Here is an 18505-nt window from a genome sequence, read left to right on the forward strand (position 1 = left end):
GTTGCTATTAATAATTTATATTCTCTTCTTTCATCCCCTCACCCCAACACTTGGGAGGTATGGAAAGACAATATACCTATGAAGTAGTTTGGGCTTTCCCTTCTGATACTTGTTATTTTTGAGGATTTTGAGTTGAATGTTCAAAATTGTTCCTTGATTCCATTGCCTGGTTAGCATGTTCTACAAAGGCAGACATTTTAACAGTTATTAGAACAAAATAACATATTCATAAAGTATCTATTGCATAATAAAATGTACCTATTTTTCCAATCAGCCTGAGCAGAGATGTTATTACACACCTCTGGAGCAGGTGGAACTTGAACCTGGGTCTCTCAGTCCATAGGTAGGGACGATGCTACTGCACCAGAAGAGGGCCCCATAATGGAATGTACCTATCAACCTATTAAGAGATGTTATTAGACCCCTTGGGAGCAGGTGGGACTTGAAACCGGGCCTCCCATTCCAGAGATATGTATCCTGCCAGCGCACCACAAAGCCTCCATAATGAAATGTATGCTGGTGATCATTATTAGCAACATCTAGGCTGTGACCAAATTGTTAAATTGTAGCCCTCTTAGACTAATTGTATTCCAAGTGTCATCCCTCATGAGTGTTAATAAATAGCTTGGAGTTTCACCGGATTTGTAATTTTAGAAAATGCAGCATTTGAGGAACTTGTGTAGTCTAGGTTGAAGAAACGAAAACATTTACGCAAAATGACTTCTTGGCCGAAAACGAGATATTCACTATAAATTAAATTAGAAATGGAGGAAGCTCCATTGATAAATGACATTTGAATTTCAATCAGGTATGATGCTTTATCCTTCAAAAATATTCAATTTGCAGCAAAAATGACATTGATACACTATGAAATGGAGCATTGAGATTTTGGTTGTTAGTGGGCATGGATACCTTGGTATATGAAGAATCCAACAGAAATTTATATAACCATTTCATTCCTCAGGCACAGGATTGTCTGGGCTTGTATTAAGCTATTAGTCTACAACACAAGAATATACTCCCAGTAATGTGTCATGCTTCAGGAAATCTGAGGGTGGATGAGATATGAGATCTTTTTCCCTTCAGGCCACTTGCTATGATGCAGTGATAATGTCATTAATTTGTTTCTTAAAGGGATACTGATTACTGACAGTAAGAAATAACAACAAGTTAACATTCTGCTAACCTGTTGTGTTTCGATTCAACAAAACCTAAACTCTTCACAAACCAAGTACACCATTTTGTGCTTGATCATTCTTTTTACTGCACTGACCATACTAATCTTTAAATATAATAACACAGTTCTTCAAATACATGTGGCATCGAGCTTCACTTCCTATTGGCAATACTTTTGATTGCTGTTTCAAAGGCAGCTGTAGATTCATTTCCTGCACATTGTCTTGAGTCATTATGAATATCAAGTCAAGATGAACACCAGTTCTCATAGTGTTTTACACATGCTTTTGTAACTCTTGATCCTGCATTCCTTTCTTTTAATAAGATAAGGCAATGGCTAAATCTTTTATTTCTTCAAAAGACATGAATTATAGTAAACACATAAGTGACACATACCCATGTGCTAAAATGTAGACAAATCTGTTGGATGCATCTTAGAAACATTTAATCTGATGTTTTTAATTCACTGACTACCAAAATACATCAACGTTTATTCTTTTACAGAAGCAAACCTATTTTAAATCATAGGATTGGATAACATAACCTTGGAACCATGTGCTATTCTCTTTGCCTGAAAATGACTGAAAGCAGATTTGGCGAGTTGTGCTATATGTCATTACCCTTATCTCATTACGGCTTCTCTGTCCAATGCTTTTCCATTACGCCACAGTTGCAAGCTGTCTGAGACACTTCAATTCCTTGACTTTATCCTTTCACACCAAATTGTCACAGTTGCCTGGGTTTCTGCTGTCTCGCCTTTTCTAGTTGACAGACTCAAAGACATATGTCTTATCGTTGCATGACCAACAACTGTCTGCTAGGATGTGTGTTTACGTGACTGTCTAGGTATGTCAGCTCAAGCTAATATTACTTTATTAATGTCCATTATAATCCACGTGTCAGGTCTTTTTATTGCCCCTGAAAACCTAGATAAAGGAATTCTGTTTCTATATTGTAATTGTTATTTTATTTCAATTTGCTAATCTTTATCTCTAAAGCTTTCTGTTATCACTGTCCTTTTTTCTGAAATTCCACAAAAAACATATTTCAAAGTCTTCACCTTGACATTATTTCTCTCTTTTGTCTTTTCTTTTAGTTTCACTACAAACTTTCAAGTGCACCATGTTTTAAAAAATGCTATCTGGTATTCTACATTGACTTTATTTTTTTGGGTGTTTTACTTTGGATATCTTTTCTTATTGAACTTATTCCATTGTGCCCTTTATACACAGGCTTTTAGTAGTAACGAGTGTTTATAAGGTAATTGGCTTCCCATTTAACATCAATTTTTCTCATCTGTTCCCTGTTATAAAGTTCAGTCCTTATAGTAAACAGTAGATTACGTTCTTGAGGCAAGGTAAATTTACAGAAAATCTGGAGTTAGACTCTTGTTATTAGGAAGGTCTACTTAGGAAATTTCCATGACATCCTTGTCATCTTGGTCCTAGCTCATTCTTTATATTTCAGTGGCAGGCCCAGTGGCATTCACTATGTTCCTTGCCATTCAACCACTGTATCAGAGTCAATTCAGATTACATTGAGGAAATTATACTTCAGTTTTACAGGTCAATGGTAAGAACCCATTTGAGTAGTGTATTCAGTTTTGAGTTCAGAATCTCAGGGACTTTACATTAGTCTTGGAAGCGAAACTGCAAATTTCTCAGGATGTTGCCATGTTTAAATGGTTTGATAATGAAGGGTGGTTGGTTTTTCTTCACTCATTTGAGTTTAGAATGTTAAAGTGTGACTGAGCTGAGGTATTTAATATGATTGATACAAGAAAACTACTACTTCTGATTAAAGAATGAAAGAAGGCACTTAAGTGTTTTATCCTTTTAAATTCCTACAAAACTTATGTTTAGAATGGAAGCTTTACACTGTTGTGAGGAAAATCACCAGTCTCGGAGTCAAAAATCGGGATTCAACGACAGAGTTTATTGTACAAAGAAACCGGAGCTCCGGGGAGAGAGAGACATCCGGCAGCACGGCTGGCAGCTGTGAGCCTTCTTTCATCCTCGGAGCACACATCACAATATTTTATACATTTCATGGTATAATGGTCTAGATATTGAGTCTTTGTTTGTGCAGCATGGTTTGCTTACAGAAAACATTACAGAATCATGGTCAGTTTCAGAGGAATGTTACAGAGTCATCGTCAGTTTCAGCAGCTACGCAGAAATCCATTGCTGCATAAATTGGTCATGATATTTCTTCCTGAGAAGGAAGATTATTTTTCATTACTGGCTATCTAAGGTATTAACACTTGTATACAAGCAGTCTCAGGTAGTAAACATTTCTATTGAAGGTGGTTGCTGGACTCAGACACTTCAGCAGGCAGTAGACATTACTGATGTATATTCTCTCTCCCACCTGCCTTAAACTAATGATCTATGTTCTGTGTCGATTGTGCTGGTATCCTGTTGGTCTCAGGCAATATCTGTGTATGCTTCGCTGTACTTTTTCATGTAATGGCTCAGTGGCCATCTTGCTGTCTGTGTGCCCCGTGTCATCTCCCCTATCATACACTGCGGATGTGGGTGTGTAAAATTACACAGATAGTTGCTGAAATAACTCCGCAGAGGCCAGTATCCCATCACCAAGTCCGTCTTTATTTACATGTGGAGTGGACTTGACACTGGCCTGGAATCCTCAGAGCTAACTCTGAGTGAACAGAATCACTGACCCTCCTGTTTATATCTGTCAGCCAGGGCTCCTTGATTGGACCAGATTAACAGCCCCAATCAGGGAACTCATTCTGTGAGGTCCACCTAGGTGCCTTTGTAACAATCACTGTACCACCCCCTCTCTCCCACCCACCCAACAAAAATATGGGGACGTAGGCTTGTTCTTTTTCTTGTAGCCTCTCCAGGAGCATTTTTGTACCACCTCCAGTTCTTCCGACTCAGCCTTGGATAAGGGCAACATGTACTGGACCTTAGCCTCTTGCATCCGGTGCTTCTTGGAGGAAATTCATCCTCCTCTTGTGCAGTAAAGGCATCAAGCATGCGACACCCACTATGTCCATCTTAGACTCTGAGGTTTCTTCGATGCTCGACAGAAGAGGAGAACCCACAGGGTCCAACAGTTTTTCCAGATGCTCTGAGGGGCTGAGGGTTTATGTTTTGCTCCTGCCCCTTTTGTGAGTTTGGTGCTTTCAGGTAGTCTACGTGCTTGATCAGAACCGCCTCACCTACCCAAACTTTGTATGTCACGGGACCTGACCTCGCGTCGATGATGCCTGTTACCCATACAGGGCCATTTCTGTGGTTTCAGCATCAAACATCGTTCCCTGAAGTAAAGTGTCTCCCTCAATTAGAGGAGTCCTGGCATTGGCACTCCTGATGCTGTTTCTCTCCTCAAATGGCATTAGGACAAACTTGAATTCCCTGCTGGTAAATGATGACCAGTTGTCTTAGACCAGCAGTTCTGGGAACCTGCATATTGCAAAAGATGTTCACAGCTTTTCTATCATTATTCATAAGTTTGATAAATGAACTCTATGCAGATCCAACCACTTTGAGTGGCTATTGACAATGATTAAGAACGTTGATCCCATGAAAGGGCCAGCATGGTCAACATGTAACTGAGTCCAGGGTTTACCCAGCCACTCCCACAGATGATGGGTGCTGCTGGTGGTAATTTCTGTCCTTGTTGGCACTCTGAGTAATGCCTCACCAGTATGTCTGGAGAGTATGTCTGCATCCTCTCCTGGCCACCAGACGTAACATCTCACCAATATCTTCATTTCGGACAGCCTTGGATGACCCTAGTGGAGTTCAGCCAGTATCTGGCAGTGATCTTTCCTTGGAACAATTACTTTTGCTCTCCATCACTATATGCCATCCTCGTCTCACTGGGTCCAGAAAGATATTAATTCTGGTTGGGATGGCCCTTTTTTACCCCTATCACCAACAGCTGTCTTAGTTTTGCCAGGACCGAATCTTTTTGTTTCCACAGTCTGTTATTGTCTGCGGTGACTGGAAGGATGTCCAGAAAATTTAAAACCAGAATGGACTCTTCCAGTGGCGGCACCAGTGGTGGTGTATCTGCCAGCCAGAGGCAGATCAAGGCATCCACATTCGCTACTTGGCCTCCCGAGCAGTGTTTCAACTTGTGATTGTGCGCACTTCGAATAAGAGCCCACCCCAACTTCAACCTGAAGCTATGGGCAGCACGGCCTAATTCTCTTTGAGTAGCCCCAGCAGGGTTTGTTGTCTGTTACTATTACAAATTTAAATCCATAAAGGTATTGGTGGAACTCTCTAACACAAAAGATGACTGCCCACCCTTCCTTCTCTATCTGGGTGTATTTGTCCTCTGCTTCGACCATAGTCTCAGAAGCATACACTATTGGGTGTTTCTCTCCATTGGGCAACCTGTGAGCCAATGCTACCCCATCACCTTACAGGAAGGTATCAGATGTGAACAAAGTGGGTACTGCAGATGCTTGAAATTAGAGTCAAGATTAGAGTGGTGCTGGAAAAGCACAGCAGGTCAGGCAGCATCCGAGGAGCAGGAGAATTGACGTTTCGGGCAAAAGCCCTTCATCATAAATTAGGCTGGGAGCCTCGAGGGTGGAGAGATAAATGCAATAAGTGGATGGAGTTTGGGGTGAAGGTGATAGGTTGGAGAGGAGGGTGGAGTGGATAGGTGGGAAGGACGATTGACAGGTGGGACAGGTCATGAGGATGGTGCTGAGCTGGAATGGGGAAACGTGGAAACTGGTGAAGTCCACATTGATGCCATGGGGTTGAAGGGTTCCGAGGTGAAGATGAGGCATTCTTCCTCTAGGCGTCGGGTGGTGAGGGAGTTGCTGTGGAGGAGACCCAGGACCTGCATGGCCTTAGCAGAGTGGGTGGGGGAGTTGAAATGTTCGGCCACGGGGCAGTGAAGTTGATTGTTGCACGTGTCCCGGAGATGTTCTCTGAAGCACTCTGCGAGAAGGTGCCTGTTTTTTTTCTCCCATTGTCACTGAAATAACTTCACAGAGACTAGTATCCCTTCACAAGTAACCCTTTATTTACATATGCAAAGTTCTTGACACTGGTTCAGCTTTGTCAGAGCTAACTCTTGAGTGAACAGAATCCCTGACTCTCCTGTTTATATCTGTCAGCCAGGACTCCCTGATGGAACCAGATAAACAGTTCCAATCAGGGAACTCACTCTATGGAGGTCCTTGAGGAGGCTGACCTCATTACAGTCACTACAGTTGCAAGGTTATGAAAAGAGTTGGAGTAGTAAGGATTATCTTTGGATTTTGCTCAGTTAGGCCAACACAGACAAGACCCTCTGCCTGTAAGCCGGGGTTCAAAATGTTTTGTAATATTGTAGGAATTCAGATATGGAAGGCAGACAGTGGAGTTTAAGTGCATATCAACCTTACTGTGATGGAACAGAATTGAGGTGATAGAATTGGCAAGAGCCGAAAGGTATTAAATGATGTTGCTGGTGATACTTTGAATAAACAAAGGCTAATCATTACTGTTTATTCGCTAGTCACTAGTACCATTGTACTGTGGCGTTAGCAAAATGCAAAGCGACCCTTGTTTTCTGTGTTAAAAATATTTCATAAATGTAAACAAATATACATTTTTATGTATAATTCCTGCAAAATTGACAAAAGAAGCTTTAAAAGAATACTGAAAGAAAAATGAAAGCAAGAAATAATGTAGAACTTATTCAATTACAAACTAAAGTTGTTGATATTGAGATTAAAAAAGGCTGAAAAATGCTTGGCTTCTTCTCAGTGACTATCAGTTTAAATGAAGGCAAATGCAAAACTATTTTTTAAATCAGAACATTGGCCTGAAGATAACTTTGTAAAATGAGAGTAATTAATGGAAATACTGTTTTGCAATGCTCAATATTTTTGAATTGCAACAAGGTTATGGGTTTGAAATATGCAAACCAGAAACATTTACTTGTGACATTTCCAACTTCCTGAAATCTTATTTTTGCTATCGTGCCAGACCTGAATAGGAAAAAAATATGGCTGAACAGCAGGCTTACATTTCCAAAAAATGCTGTCTGCTTTTGTTAGAAGGTCGTTGAGCCAAAGCAATACTAGCATTTAAGTTCCTTAACGTAGTGTTGTTTTCTTCACAGGCAATTTACTTTAAAATAATGTGATTAAATACATTTTCCCTGGGTTACACGAAACACAGGCACAGCCCACATGTATTTATCATCTAAATAATTGGATGTTGCATCATATCAAAATATTATAATTCCATTTGACTTAAGCTACCCAGAGACTGTCAGTGATGAAGTATTAATGATCTACAGGCTCCTGTAGGATTAATGATAATAGATATAACCCAACCTCAAAATAAAAAAAAGCATTGGATAATTGCATGGAGAATTAGTATTTGTTATGTTTGTGTGTTGGACACTGCTGAGGACCTTGTCAACCACAGTGGTGGGAAATCTTTGGTTGAGGAAGTAGGTGGACATTTTGCATGCCTCTCAATTTAAATCTCTAATTTAGTACCAATTTAGTCAGCCTTCTTTCTGACACAGTCATTCAACTGTGTGTGTAGAGTTTGCAGGTTCTTCCTGCATGGGTTTCCTCTGGGTATTTGATTTCCTCCCACAGTCCAAAGATGTGCAGGCTAGGTTGATTGTCTATGCTAAATTATCCATAGTATCCGGGGATGTGTAGGTGGATTGGGGTCGGGGGGTGGTGGTGGAGTGGAGTTGATGTGGACTCAGTGGGTGAAATGGCCTCACTACTCTGCCTGGGAACATTCATGATGGATTAATAAGTTGGCCAGTTATCAATATTTTGATCATTACATTTGTTTTCTTTATATTTTTGATTTTGAACTCTTCTGTAAAACAGAAGTGTAAAGTACATGTCCAGAGGAAAATTCAAATGGGTGAACACTGGCAATGGAATTTACCAGCTCAAAGATGAACACGCTTATAATATAAAGTGCTGGAGAAACTCAGCAGGTTTGACAGCATCTGTGTCAAGAGAAACAGAGTTAATGTTTTGAGTACAATATGATCCTTCAGAACTGAAGAGAGCCGCTTGCCATGTTGCTGAGTTTCCCCATCCCCTTCTGTTTTTATTTTAGCTGTCAAACATCTGCAGTACTTTGCTTTTAATTTGTGAACGCCTTCCTGACTGAAAGAGGATTTGAAATGTAACTTGAAGTATATTACATGCTTTGTTTAATTATTTGGGTGGAAGAAAATTAACTTTAAAATTCACATAATGCAAGCTGTACCCATGTGACCTCCATTTAAAACAATATTACATTCTCCATTTTAGGATTCTTTTATTGTAGGTTGCACCAGTTGGGAGGCAAAATGGCACCTGAGTTTCTCAGAAAATGCCAGGTGGTCCTCTACAAAATGGTGTACTTTCGCTTTGTTCAGTAACACCTTCACTAATGAAGCCAAGATCAAAAGTGTGAAATGTTAGAAATCACCAGCATGATTGCTTCTGAAAGATCAATATGCTCAGCATGCTGTGTTCTTGCAGGCATTCTCTGCATATTCTTGAATTGTACATTTGAAAAGACCCAGAACATTAAATGATGCACAAGTTATTCAGTTAGCTGTTAAAAGTTGCAGTTGTCTTTGCCTCGACTTCTAACAAAATATGCAATAACCTCTTGTGTGAAAGGCCGTCTCTTTACCCCCTCCTTACTCCAGTTATAATTTTAAATTGATGACCCCTTTCCACTGACTATGCAGAGAAAGTAAACTTTCCTTAATAAATCCTTCATAATTTCTTAAGCTTTATCAAGTCAATTGTTAGTCTTCTCTGCTTCAGTTAAAATAGTTCTACCCTTTCAGGTCTCTTCCTATTACTATAGTTTGCTATCGCAGCTTCCTTTTGGTTTTTATGCACCCTGGTTTTAATGCCCTTTTTGTAAAGGGGTGTCCAAAACTGTGACCATACCAATATTTTGTAAATGTTATCACAAGTTTACTACTGTTTTACTTTAACCACTATTTACAAAACCAAAAGCCTGATTCTTATCTGATGTTAATGCCATTCAGCACAAGATTCAGTGATTGCCAATTCCTAGACAATACTTCTTCTCATGCATTAACATCTCAGTTGTTCTGTAATTTTATAATTTTCTGTAATTTTAGTACCAGCCAATTCTAGTATGCACTTTTTAAGAATAATTATTGTAACTTTTTTTATTGCTTAGTTAATTCAGTAAAAAGTTTGATGCAAATCAGAAATTACTGAGTTCTGAAGAAGGGTGACTGGACCCAAAACGTTAACTCTACTTTCTGTAAACCAATGCTGTTCAGTTTATCCAGCAATTTCTGTTTTTGTTTTAGATTTCCAGCATTTGCAGTTCCTTGGTTTTGAAAAATTTTGATGCATTTGTTGATTCAGTAAGTGCACTTTATGGAGCAGAGGAAGTATTCAATTATGAGAGTTTATCATGTATATCACTCACATTGGAAAAATGAGAATGCAACTCGGGTATACATTTTGCCGTTGAATGTTATGTGCAATTTTATACCATTTTAAATTGTACAGCAGTAAGCAACACCCATTATTGCAAATTCATTAATTGAAAGAGACTGGTTAAGGTTTCGTACAAGTGACAAAGTAGGAAACCAAATGTATTTTATGTTATTCAATTTTAAAATAGTTTAAATTGAAATGTAAGTTCAGTTCTTTTTTCTCATAATGAAACAAAATAATTTTAGATGAGAAATTCAAACGTTGCTGGTAAATCTCAGCAGGTCTGACAGCATCTGTGGAGAGAAAGCAGAGTAAACATTTCGGGTCCAGTGACCCTTCTTCAGAACTGAAGTTTAAAATCTATGGATTGGTGCACTTTGTGAAAGCAACTTACTTAACACTCATTGTGAGTGCTGTCGGTTTGAACAGTGGGGCAACTCTAGTTACAGACAAGCTGGAACTAGGGAGCTCTGTATGCGTGGAATTTTGGCCAAAAGCTAGTAGCTGATTGGTCTGTGGTATGGTGACCAGTTATCAATGACAGAAAATGTGATTGGCTCCCAGAGAGCTTGGGGTGTGTATGTTTCAAGCATTAGCCATTGGACTTCTGGAAGGGAAGCTATGCTTTTGCCTTGAAATAAAAAGCATCTCAAACCTGAAGATAACCAGTTTATTGCATCAGATCAGTTTCTGCAAGCTGTGACCTTTAACTAATAGGTCAGAGACCTTTATAACTGTGAACCAGTCACAGTGTGCCTCCTGCAAGCAACTGAAAGAAGATTAAGAAACATATTCTGGTCAGCAAAAGGATCATCTCCGCAAACTCTGTGGACTGGGACAAGTGAACTGCCTTCCCAGTCTATCCCTCCACCTATATCACCAGTTTTATTTTGTGCCTATCCGTTTGTTTGTAAGGAGAGTGCAATAAATGAGTTTAAGTTTTGACTAGTAGAGTTATGTTAATTGTTCATAGTTGTTTACCCATAGCTAGAATCTATTTATTTATAATTTCTTGTTAAGTACAGAAGCCTGTTCATTCTATCAATTGGGTTAAAACACGAGTAAATTGGGGAATTCTGCATTGGTTTAAAAAAAACTTTAACCACTTTGACAAGTACATTAATAACAGAGCCTGGTTTCCTGTGCGCCACCCCAGAGAGGTGTAACAATAGGCATGCAACTGCAGGTATTAGAAAGCATGATAATATCTCAGTATCTGCTCCATCTGTACTCTGTGCAGTAATTTTTACTGTTGTGTCTATCTGTAGGTAATTAACAGCTCTGACCTTGAGGGCCTTTGGAGTAACTAAATACTGGAGAGATTTTCTGTCGTATTTATTTTGTTCAAGCGATCTAAATTGCTTGCGACCAATTTGTCCTAAAATTTCCTAAATTGCTATTTCATTTCCCTCAAATTTCGACAGTCACTTATGCCTGACAAACTGACGTTTTAGTTGAGAGTGTGGTGCTGGAAAAGCACAGCAAGTCAGGCAGCATCAGCTGATGAAGGGCTTTTGCCCTAAACGATGATTCTCCTGCTCCTCGGATGCTCCCTGACCTGCTGTGCTTTTTCAGCACCACACTCTAGACTCTAATCTCCAGCATGTGCAGTCCTCACTTTTGCCAAACTGACTTTTTAAACCATTTTGCTTTTGGACAGTAAATTATACTAAGGCCTCTTCCTGCTTCCATTTCTTGTGTTCTTGTGATTTAAGAATCTTTATTGAAGATTAGATTAGATTAGATTCCCTACATTGTGGAAACAGGCCCTTTGGCCCAACAAGTCCATGCCAACCATCCAAAGAGTAACCCACCCAGACCCATTTCTCTTTGACTAATGCATCTAACACTCTGGGCAATTTAGCATGGCCAATTCACCTAACTTACACATCTGTAGACTGTGGGAGGAAACTGGAGCATCCAGAGGAAACCCATGCTGACACAGGGAGAATGTGCAAACTCCACACAGACAGTCACCCGAGGCTGGAATCAAACTTGGGTCCCTGGTGCTGTGAGGCGGCAGTGCTAACCACTGCAATCCCAATGCAATATTATGCATTGTTCATGTATAATATTGCATCTGCAAAATCAACAGTGTGACAAATTTGTCATGTCAGTTCCATTTTTAATCATTGTTAAGCTATTTAAAATTGCTTTATTTAGAGCCAAATATTGTGTCTGTTTCCTTCTTAAAAATGTTATCCCTTTGAACTTCCAGTATTGCTTACGTTTCATGTGTGATCAGGAACTGTGGAGATAGGTGATACGTGTAAGCATCCAAAATTAATCATAGAATCCCTACACTGTGGAAGCAGGTCATTCAAAGCCCATCAAGTCCATACTGACCCTCTGACAACATCCCACCCAGACCCACCCCCATAATCCTGCATTTACCGTGGCTAATCCACGTGACTTGCACATCTCTGGACACTGGGTAATTTAGCAGGACAATCCATTTAACCTGCACATCTTTGACTGTGGGAGGAAACCAGACCACCTGGAGGAAACCCAAGTAGACACGGGGAAGATGTGCAAACTCCACGCAAATGGTCGCCAAGGGTGGAATTGAACCTGAGTCCCTGGCGCAGTGAGGGAGCAGTGCTAACCACTGAGCCACATGCCACCTCAATAATTGAACAAAAAAGGTGAATACATTATGGCAGGTAGCAAGCCATTCGAGTCTGATAACTTATCCTTGGTTTACAAGGAATAGTAATTTAGTCACTCTGTTTTATTACGTGTTCCCACTGCTGGACATTATTTAAAATCAGTAAATTTATTGTTAAAACATTGTAAGGCAACCTATCACAGTATGACAGCAAACAACTGACGCAAGTGTTCTGCTGATAGTCGTAGTTGACTTGCCTGCACAGTAAGGTCTGACTTGGCTGAGTGGTTCTGGCACAGCCTATAGTACAGACAAGGAGGTAGGCTGCAAGTGATGAAATCAGGGTATGGGAATTCACTGCACTATTTCTACACCACCTAGTGTCTAAATCTGAAACTGTTCTGACTGTGGTTGACAGGCAAATCATTGTCAGCATTGTTGAGAGCAGCAAAAATAGTGCAAATTTAAGTAGATTGGCCCAGTTTATGCTCTGTCAAACAAGCAATGTGTTCGTGGAGATGTGGAATGTAATTTTGTCTCTGTGACACAGAAGGAGACTATTTAACCTATGGAGACCATGTCAGATCTCAGTACAGCTATCCGGTCACTTGTTATTCTGCATAATTTATGTTTGTAGATGCAATTTACAAAGAAATGATCAGATCAGCTCACTTAGAGGATATAAACATTGCCCATGGATCCTCCTCATACTCCTTACATTATCACAAAAGGGATTAAATAGATATTTATAAATGACAAAGTTGTAAATGAATTATGATCTTGTTGAATGAATAATCATAAATTTATTTTGTTTCATTGCAGACCATTTGACTTGTGCTACATTTTTAAAGTTCCCAGCTACCCCTCTCAATTTCTTATTTCTAAATGTGTGTTTTTTCCTTGTCAATTTTCTTTCTATCCTCTTCTTCAGAAGGCATTGATTCTTTGCTGGATTACCACACTGAACCTCTGGTTTTGTTTCAAAATAACTGCTGTTCATATATGGGTTTTGCAATAATGTCAACCCTACCATTATGTAAAGAAAAAGATAATCCCACACCCCCCAAAAAAGCTTTGACATGAGTTTCTACTTTTTTAAAATGTAAAACAATACAAGTTGTTTATGAACTTATTAATGGCTTTTTAAATCTTATTAATCAGATCAGAATTGTTTACTGTTATGATTTCAGCTGATGTTGCAACTGGACAAGTCAAAATATAATGTAGCCTAAAAGATAATTTTTTTTGTAGTGACTATTCACTGAAACATCAGCACCCAAGGCTACAATTTTTTTTGTCAATAAAGCACAAGTTTATTACACAAAAGGAAATAAATAAAGCCAACTAAAGAGACAGTGTGAAGTATCTAAAAGCACATAACGAAACAAAGTCTATTCCCCAGTGTCTTCGCAATAAAGTGTTTAATTACCCTTCTGTATCATACCTTTAGGTTTGACTTGGCTATTTGTGCTAGTTCAGTCTTATGAACTGTGAAGTTTTACATGAATAGTCACAAGACTGACAGCTTAGTCTTTTAATAAAATGCGCATTTCTTACGAAAGACTTCTGGTTTGGAAGTTTCACAAGCTAAACTTTTACAGAAAGGTGACTGTGCTTTTCTGATCTGTCTTGTACTTCTCTCTAGGAGAGAAACTACATTATGTCTCGGACACCTTTCAGGTCTCCCCAAAGCTCCCTAAAAGCTTTTAGTCTGTATATTCTAACCTGATATCAACCCTTGAGTGTTCTAAACCAAAACCTAGCTCATGCTTTTAAATATTTACACCCCACATTGTAAATGCTGTAGTATGAATAATTTCATTAAGGCTCTGTGGATTTTGCATCATTGGTCTATTACCCATAATGAATTAAATCAGTATTCAAGAAAAGAGTCTCTCATCTTTCTTTTCAAAGCTCTTCACAAAAGTAACGAGCATCCATTTGCTACTAGTTTTAAACTTAAACTTTCAAAATGTTATTTATAAATCACATGCCTTCAATCACATTACAAAAAACTCTATAAATGTGTATTTAATTAAAAGAAAGACTTTTAAGAATCCACCTTGCAATATTCATGTGAATGAAGAATCCACTTTCTCTCCACAGACAATATTGGCTGAAATAGCTGTATCCCTATAGGATGAAATCTTTCAGCATGATGTATTCATAATGCATTTATCTATAATGAATTCTAGTAACAACTTGAGGTACTCAAGAACTCAAGATACAGTAGTGGCAGCTGAGTTAATTTAAACATATGTGATAACTAACGGATTAAAAGTCCATCTTACCTCTTAACCACCGCGCCCCCCCACCATGTGGTACTCATATATCACTTGTTTATCCCCTGAATACGCGAATATTAAGTGTAAAGATTTCAGATATAGTTTCCATGATTAAATTTAAAATTTTCATGTTTATTCTCAATATCTTCAAACAATTTGATCTAACAAATGGATGTGTGGAGTAATAGGTACTTAGTAAAGCAGTAATATTGCTATTTAAGTACATTCTCAGGATTTCAGAACAATGAGAAGTGATCCCATTGAGACAGACAAGATTCTGAAGGTGCTTTGGAGGATAGCTGCTGAGAGATTATATCTACTGACCTGAGAATCTAAAACACAGGGCCACATTGTCAGGATAAGTGGCTGATCATTTAGGACTGGGATTGTGAACGTTTGGAATTCTCTACCCCAGAGAGTTGTGAATGCTTCATCTATGAAGAGCTGTTAATTCTGTTTCTCACTCTACAGATGCGACTGAGTTTCTCCAGCACTTTGTGTTTGTTTCAGATTTCCAGTATGCACAGTGTTTTGCTTTTAAAACATTTAAGGCCGAGCTAGTCAAACCTTTGGTCTCTTGAAATCCAAAGATATGAGGAGTGCACAGGAAAATGGAGTTGAAGCCCAATCTATAGTTCTGTAGTATTCCCATATGGAACATGTCCCAAGTTCTTTATACTGTAGATGTGAAACATTGGAAGATAACGAGGAGGGAAGTTTTTAAATAAAATGGTAGATTGGGAAGCCAAAGTCTCAATAGAAGAGATGTGCCTTAGGGAGCTTTTTAAAGCAAAGCGGTTGATAAGAACTGAATAGAGTAAAACTGTAATGGCTAGACGAGGGACCATACATGGTGAAGGAATAAAAAAACAATAAGAAGCTTGGTGTTGCAGGTATACAAGGAGCAGGAAAGAATTTGAAAATTAGATCAGAACTTTGTCAGCTTCTTAGGGTTTCCATTTTGAGCCAAGTAAATGGTAAGTGGCGGTAGTATTCTGATTGCCTTGGCTTACATCTTCACAATAGTCCATTGAGCCCACCCAGGCTCCCTATTATTGTCGCCATTTTCTGCCCTGTGGCAGCTTCAGGTTTGTGCATAGTTACTGTCTGTCTGCTGAGTGGCACCTTTGAGAGAATCAACATTTGGATCTTACCCTGGCTCTCCTAGCAAATGTCAGCAACAGAATGGGATTTCACACCACACTGTCGAGACTGTAGGTGAGACTGGAATTTCTAAAGAGAAATTGGCTGCAGGACTGTGGTGAAAAGGTAGGGAACTAAGACTAGGAACTTGCATAGAGATAGCAGAGCCAACAGACTGAATGGCATTCTTCTATGCTATGACCATTCCATCATTCACTTTTCTCTCCATTGCATTGCTAGAATTTTATGTCAGCAGCTATTCAATTTTCAATTCCTGTCCATGCCCTTGCAAATCCAATTGGGAACAGTGGATAGTTGTTCAGTGGTAAGAGCCTTTAAGAATTTTCTCTTTCTAACCCAATGGACTTTAAATTTTTACTGCTAATTGAACTGACACCAACTAAATCCATCTCATCTGGGAATTGAACTTAGAATCTCTGTCATCTGCTTTGACTAATTAGTGGATGACCTCACTTCAGAAACCATAAATAGTCATGTTTAAATGCATCACCTAAAACTGGCATTAATTTCACATTGTTGTGTTCTCAATTTGCCAACAGGTAGCAGCCCTCTTGACAGTCCAAGAAATTTTTCTCCAAATGCGGCAGCTCACTTTTCATTCATACCAGCTCGAAGGTAGGATTTATTCTTCTGGTGTTTTTTTTAAAAGAATAGCATGCAAGATGGTTTAGGTGTTGCATGGAACATGCTTAGGTTGCACGCAGAGTTAATGAGCTGATGGTAGGATATTAGTTTACATTTTTGCCTGGCTTACTGCAGCTGTTCAACATTAGATGTGAGCAGCTGATGTGTTTACCATGTACCCATCTTTGCAAAATGATGCAAATAATATTCTGAACAGTCAAGAGCAGAAATTAATTTCAACTACCCCACTTTATTTGGTGGCATTGATAATAAAATAATGAAGGCAGGAATTGTTGAAATACTCAGCAGGTTTGACAACGTCTTTGGAGAAAGAAACAGTTTGATGATTGATGACCTTTCATCCACGCTGATGCTGCCAGACCCACTTCATATTGGAAATGGATTAGGATTAGCTGCAAATATTGCCAATTGTCTGAAAGGGATTCAGGCATGCTAACTTAAAGGCAGATTAGTTTGTCAGTGTGCGGCTTGCTGTTACTTTTAATGGCTTTTAATCTTCGAATCTTTTGCAAGGATCATTTTAGTTAACTCTGTTGCTCCTGACAATTTGTTTGCAAACCTTCTGATCTTAGCACAGCATCCACGAGTGAAAATATTCATAATGGAAAACACTCAACTCAGTAAAATCTGCCAACTGAAGCAGCAGATCTTTCTGAAAAGCAACAGAAATAAGAAACAGATAGATAGCACAGCTAGCTGTCCCACTGGGCACACAGTCAGTTATCCTGCACCTTCTGCTCGTATAAGCACTTTTCTTTCTTGAGATCAGCATCAATTTTCCCACTAAATTTGTTTTGAATATGTAAGTTTATTTAAATATGCAATCCCTCTAAATGTTTTTGCTCAATTTTGAGTGTCTCGCACTCTACTGGGGCCAACTTATGTGTAGTCTGCATGCAGGTCTTTTGGTACGGCGGGAGCAGCTGTACAGGGCCCTGGTGAGACCACTACTACGCACAAGCAAATAACCATTATCGTGAATAGTGATCATACAAGCAGTTGCACTTTCCTAGGGCAGGAACAACTAGGGACTGGGATGGAATGGGTTAGCCCAGTGTGTCCCAAAGGTGAAAGGGAGCAGGGATGTCGATTGTGGAAGGTCACCTGCTTCTGTCAGCAAACTTTGTTCAGTGGGGAGCTGCTTCTGAAGGCACTTGCAGGTAGAAAAGATGTTTGGACACATTTAGCATCTAGTTAAAAGGTAAAAATCAAGTTGCATGGTCCTGCCACACCATATGGCTGCTCTCTCAATAGAGGGTCACCACATCCCAAGTGAGGGAAGAAGTTGAGAAGGTAACCTCAGCTGGTGTAGGAGTTGAATGCGCACTATCAGCGTTACTGTGCATAGCAAACCAACCGTCTAGCCAGGTAAGCTTATTGACACCCCCGCCCCCGACCCAGCATCAAATAGGGACAGAAGGAAAATTCATATTCGTCAAAATTATTTGGGAAAAACAATACAGTTGTAGCAATGTGGAAAAATAATAATGGTTATTGGCTTGTGCGTAGTAGTGGTCTCACCAGGGCCCTGTACAGCTGCTCCCGCCGTACCAACCAGTACTCTTCCACTGACACCCTCCTTCGACTGACTGAACTGGTCTTCACTCTGAACAACTTCTCTTTCCAATCCTCCCATTTCCTCCAAACAAAAGGAGTAGCCATGGGCACCCGCATGGGCCCCAGCTATGCCTGCCTCTTCGTAGGATACCTGAACTGCTGTGCTCTTCCAGCACCACTAATCCAGAATCTTTGTAGGATATGTGGAACAGTCCATCTTCCGCAGTTACATTGGCACCACCCCCCACCTTTTCCTCCGCTACATCGATGACTGTATCGGCACTGCCTCGTGCTCCCACGAGGAGGTTGAACAGTTCATCCACTTTACCAACACCTTCCACCCCGACCTCAAATTCACCTGGACCGTCTCAGATTCCTCCCTCCCCTTCCTCGACCTTTCTATTTCTATCTCAGGCGACCGAATCAACACGGACATCTACTACAAACCGACCGACTCCCACAGCTACCTGGACTACACCACCTCCCATCCTGCCCCCTGTAAAAACACCATCCCATTCTCCCAATTCCTTCGACTCCACCACATCTGCTCCCAGGAGGACCAGTTCCAAAAAATCACATCCCAGATGGCCTCCTTCTTCAAGGACCGCAATTTCACCCCCGACGTGGTCG

General features: G+C 39.8%; 1 protein-coding gene across 10 annotated transcripts in view; it reads left to right on the forward strand.

Moving 5' to 3' along the window:
• mast2 (microtubule associated serine/threonine kinase 2) overlaps positions 1-18505 on the forward strand; it is a 411089-nt gene that overhangs the window by 273100 nt on the left and 119484 nt on the right. For all 10 annotated transcript variants that reach the window (XM_043699133.1, XM_043699131.1, XM_043699132.1 and 7 more), the window contains one exon: positions 16213-16288. In XM_043699133.1, coding sequence (XP_043555068.1) covers positions 16213-16288 — 76 coding nt within the window. The remainder of the gene's footprint in view (positions 1-16212; positions 16289-18505) is intronic.

The sequence above is a fragment of the Chiloscyllium plagiosum genome, chromosome 11 (genome assembly GCF_004010195.1).
Source record: "Chiloscyllium plagiosum isolate BGI_BamShark_2017 chromosome 11, ASM401019v2, whole genome shotgun sequence".
In the NCBI taxonomy this organism is placed as follows: domain Eukaryota; kingdom Metazoa; phylum Chordata; class Chondrichthyes; order Orectolobiformes; family Hemiscylliidae; genus Chiloscyllium; species Chiloscyllium plagiosum.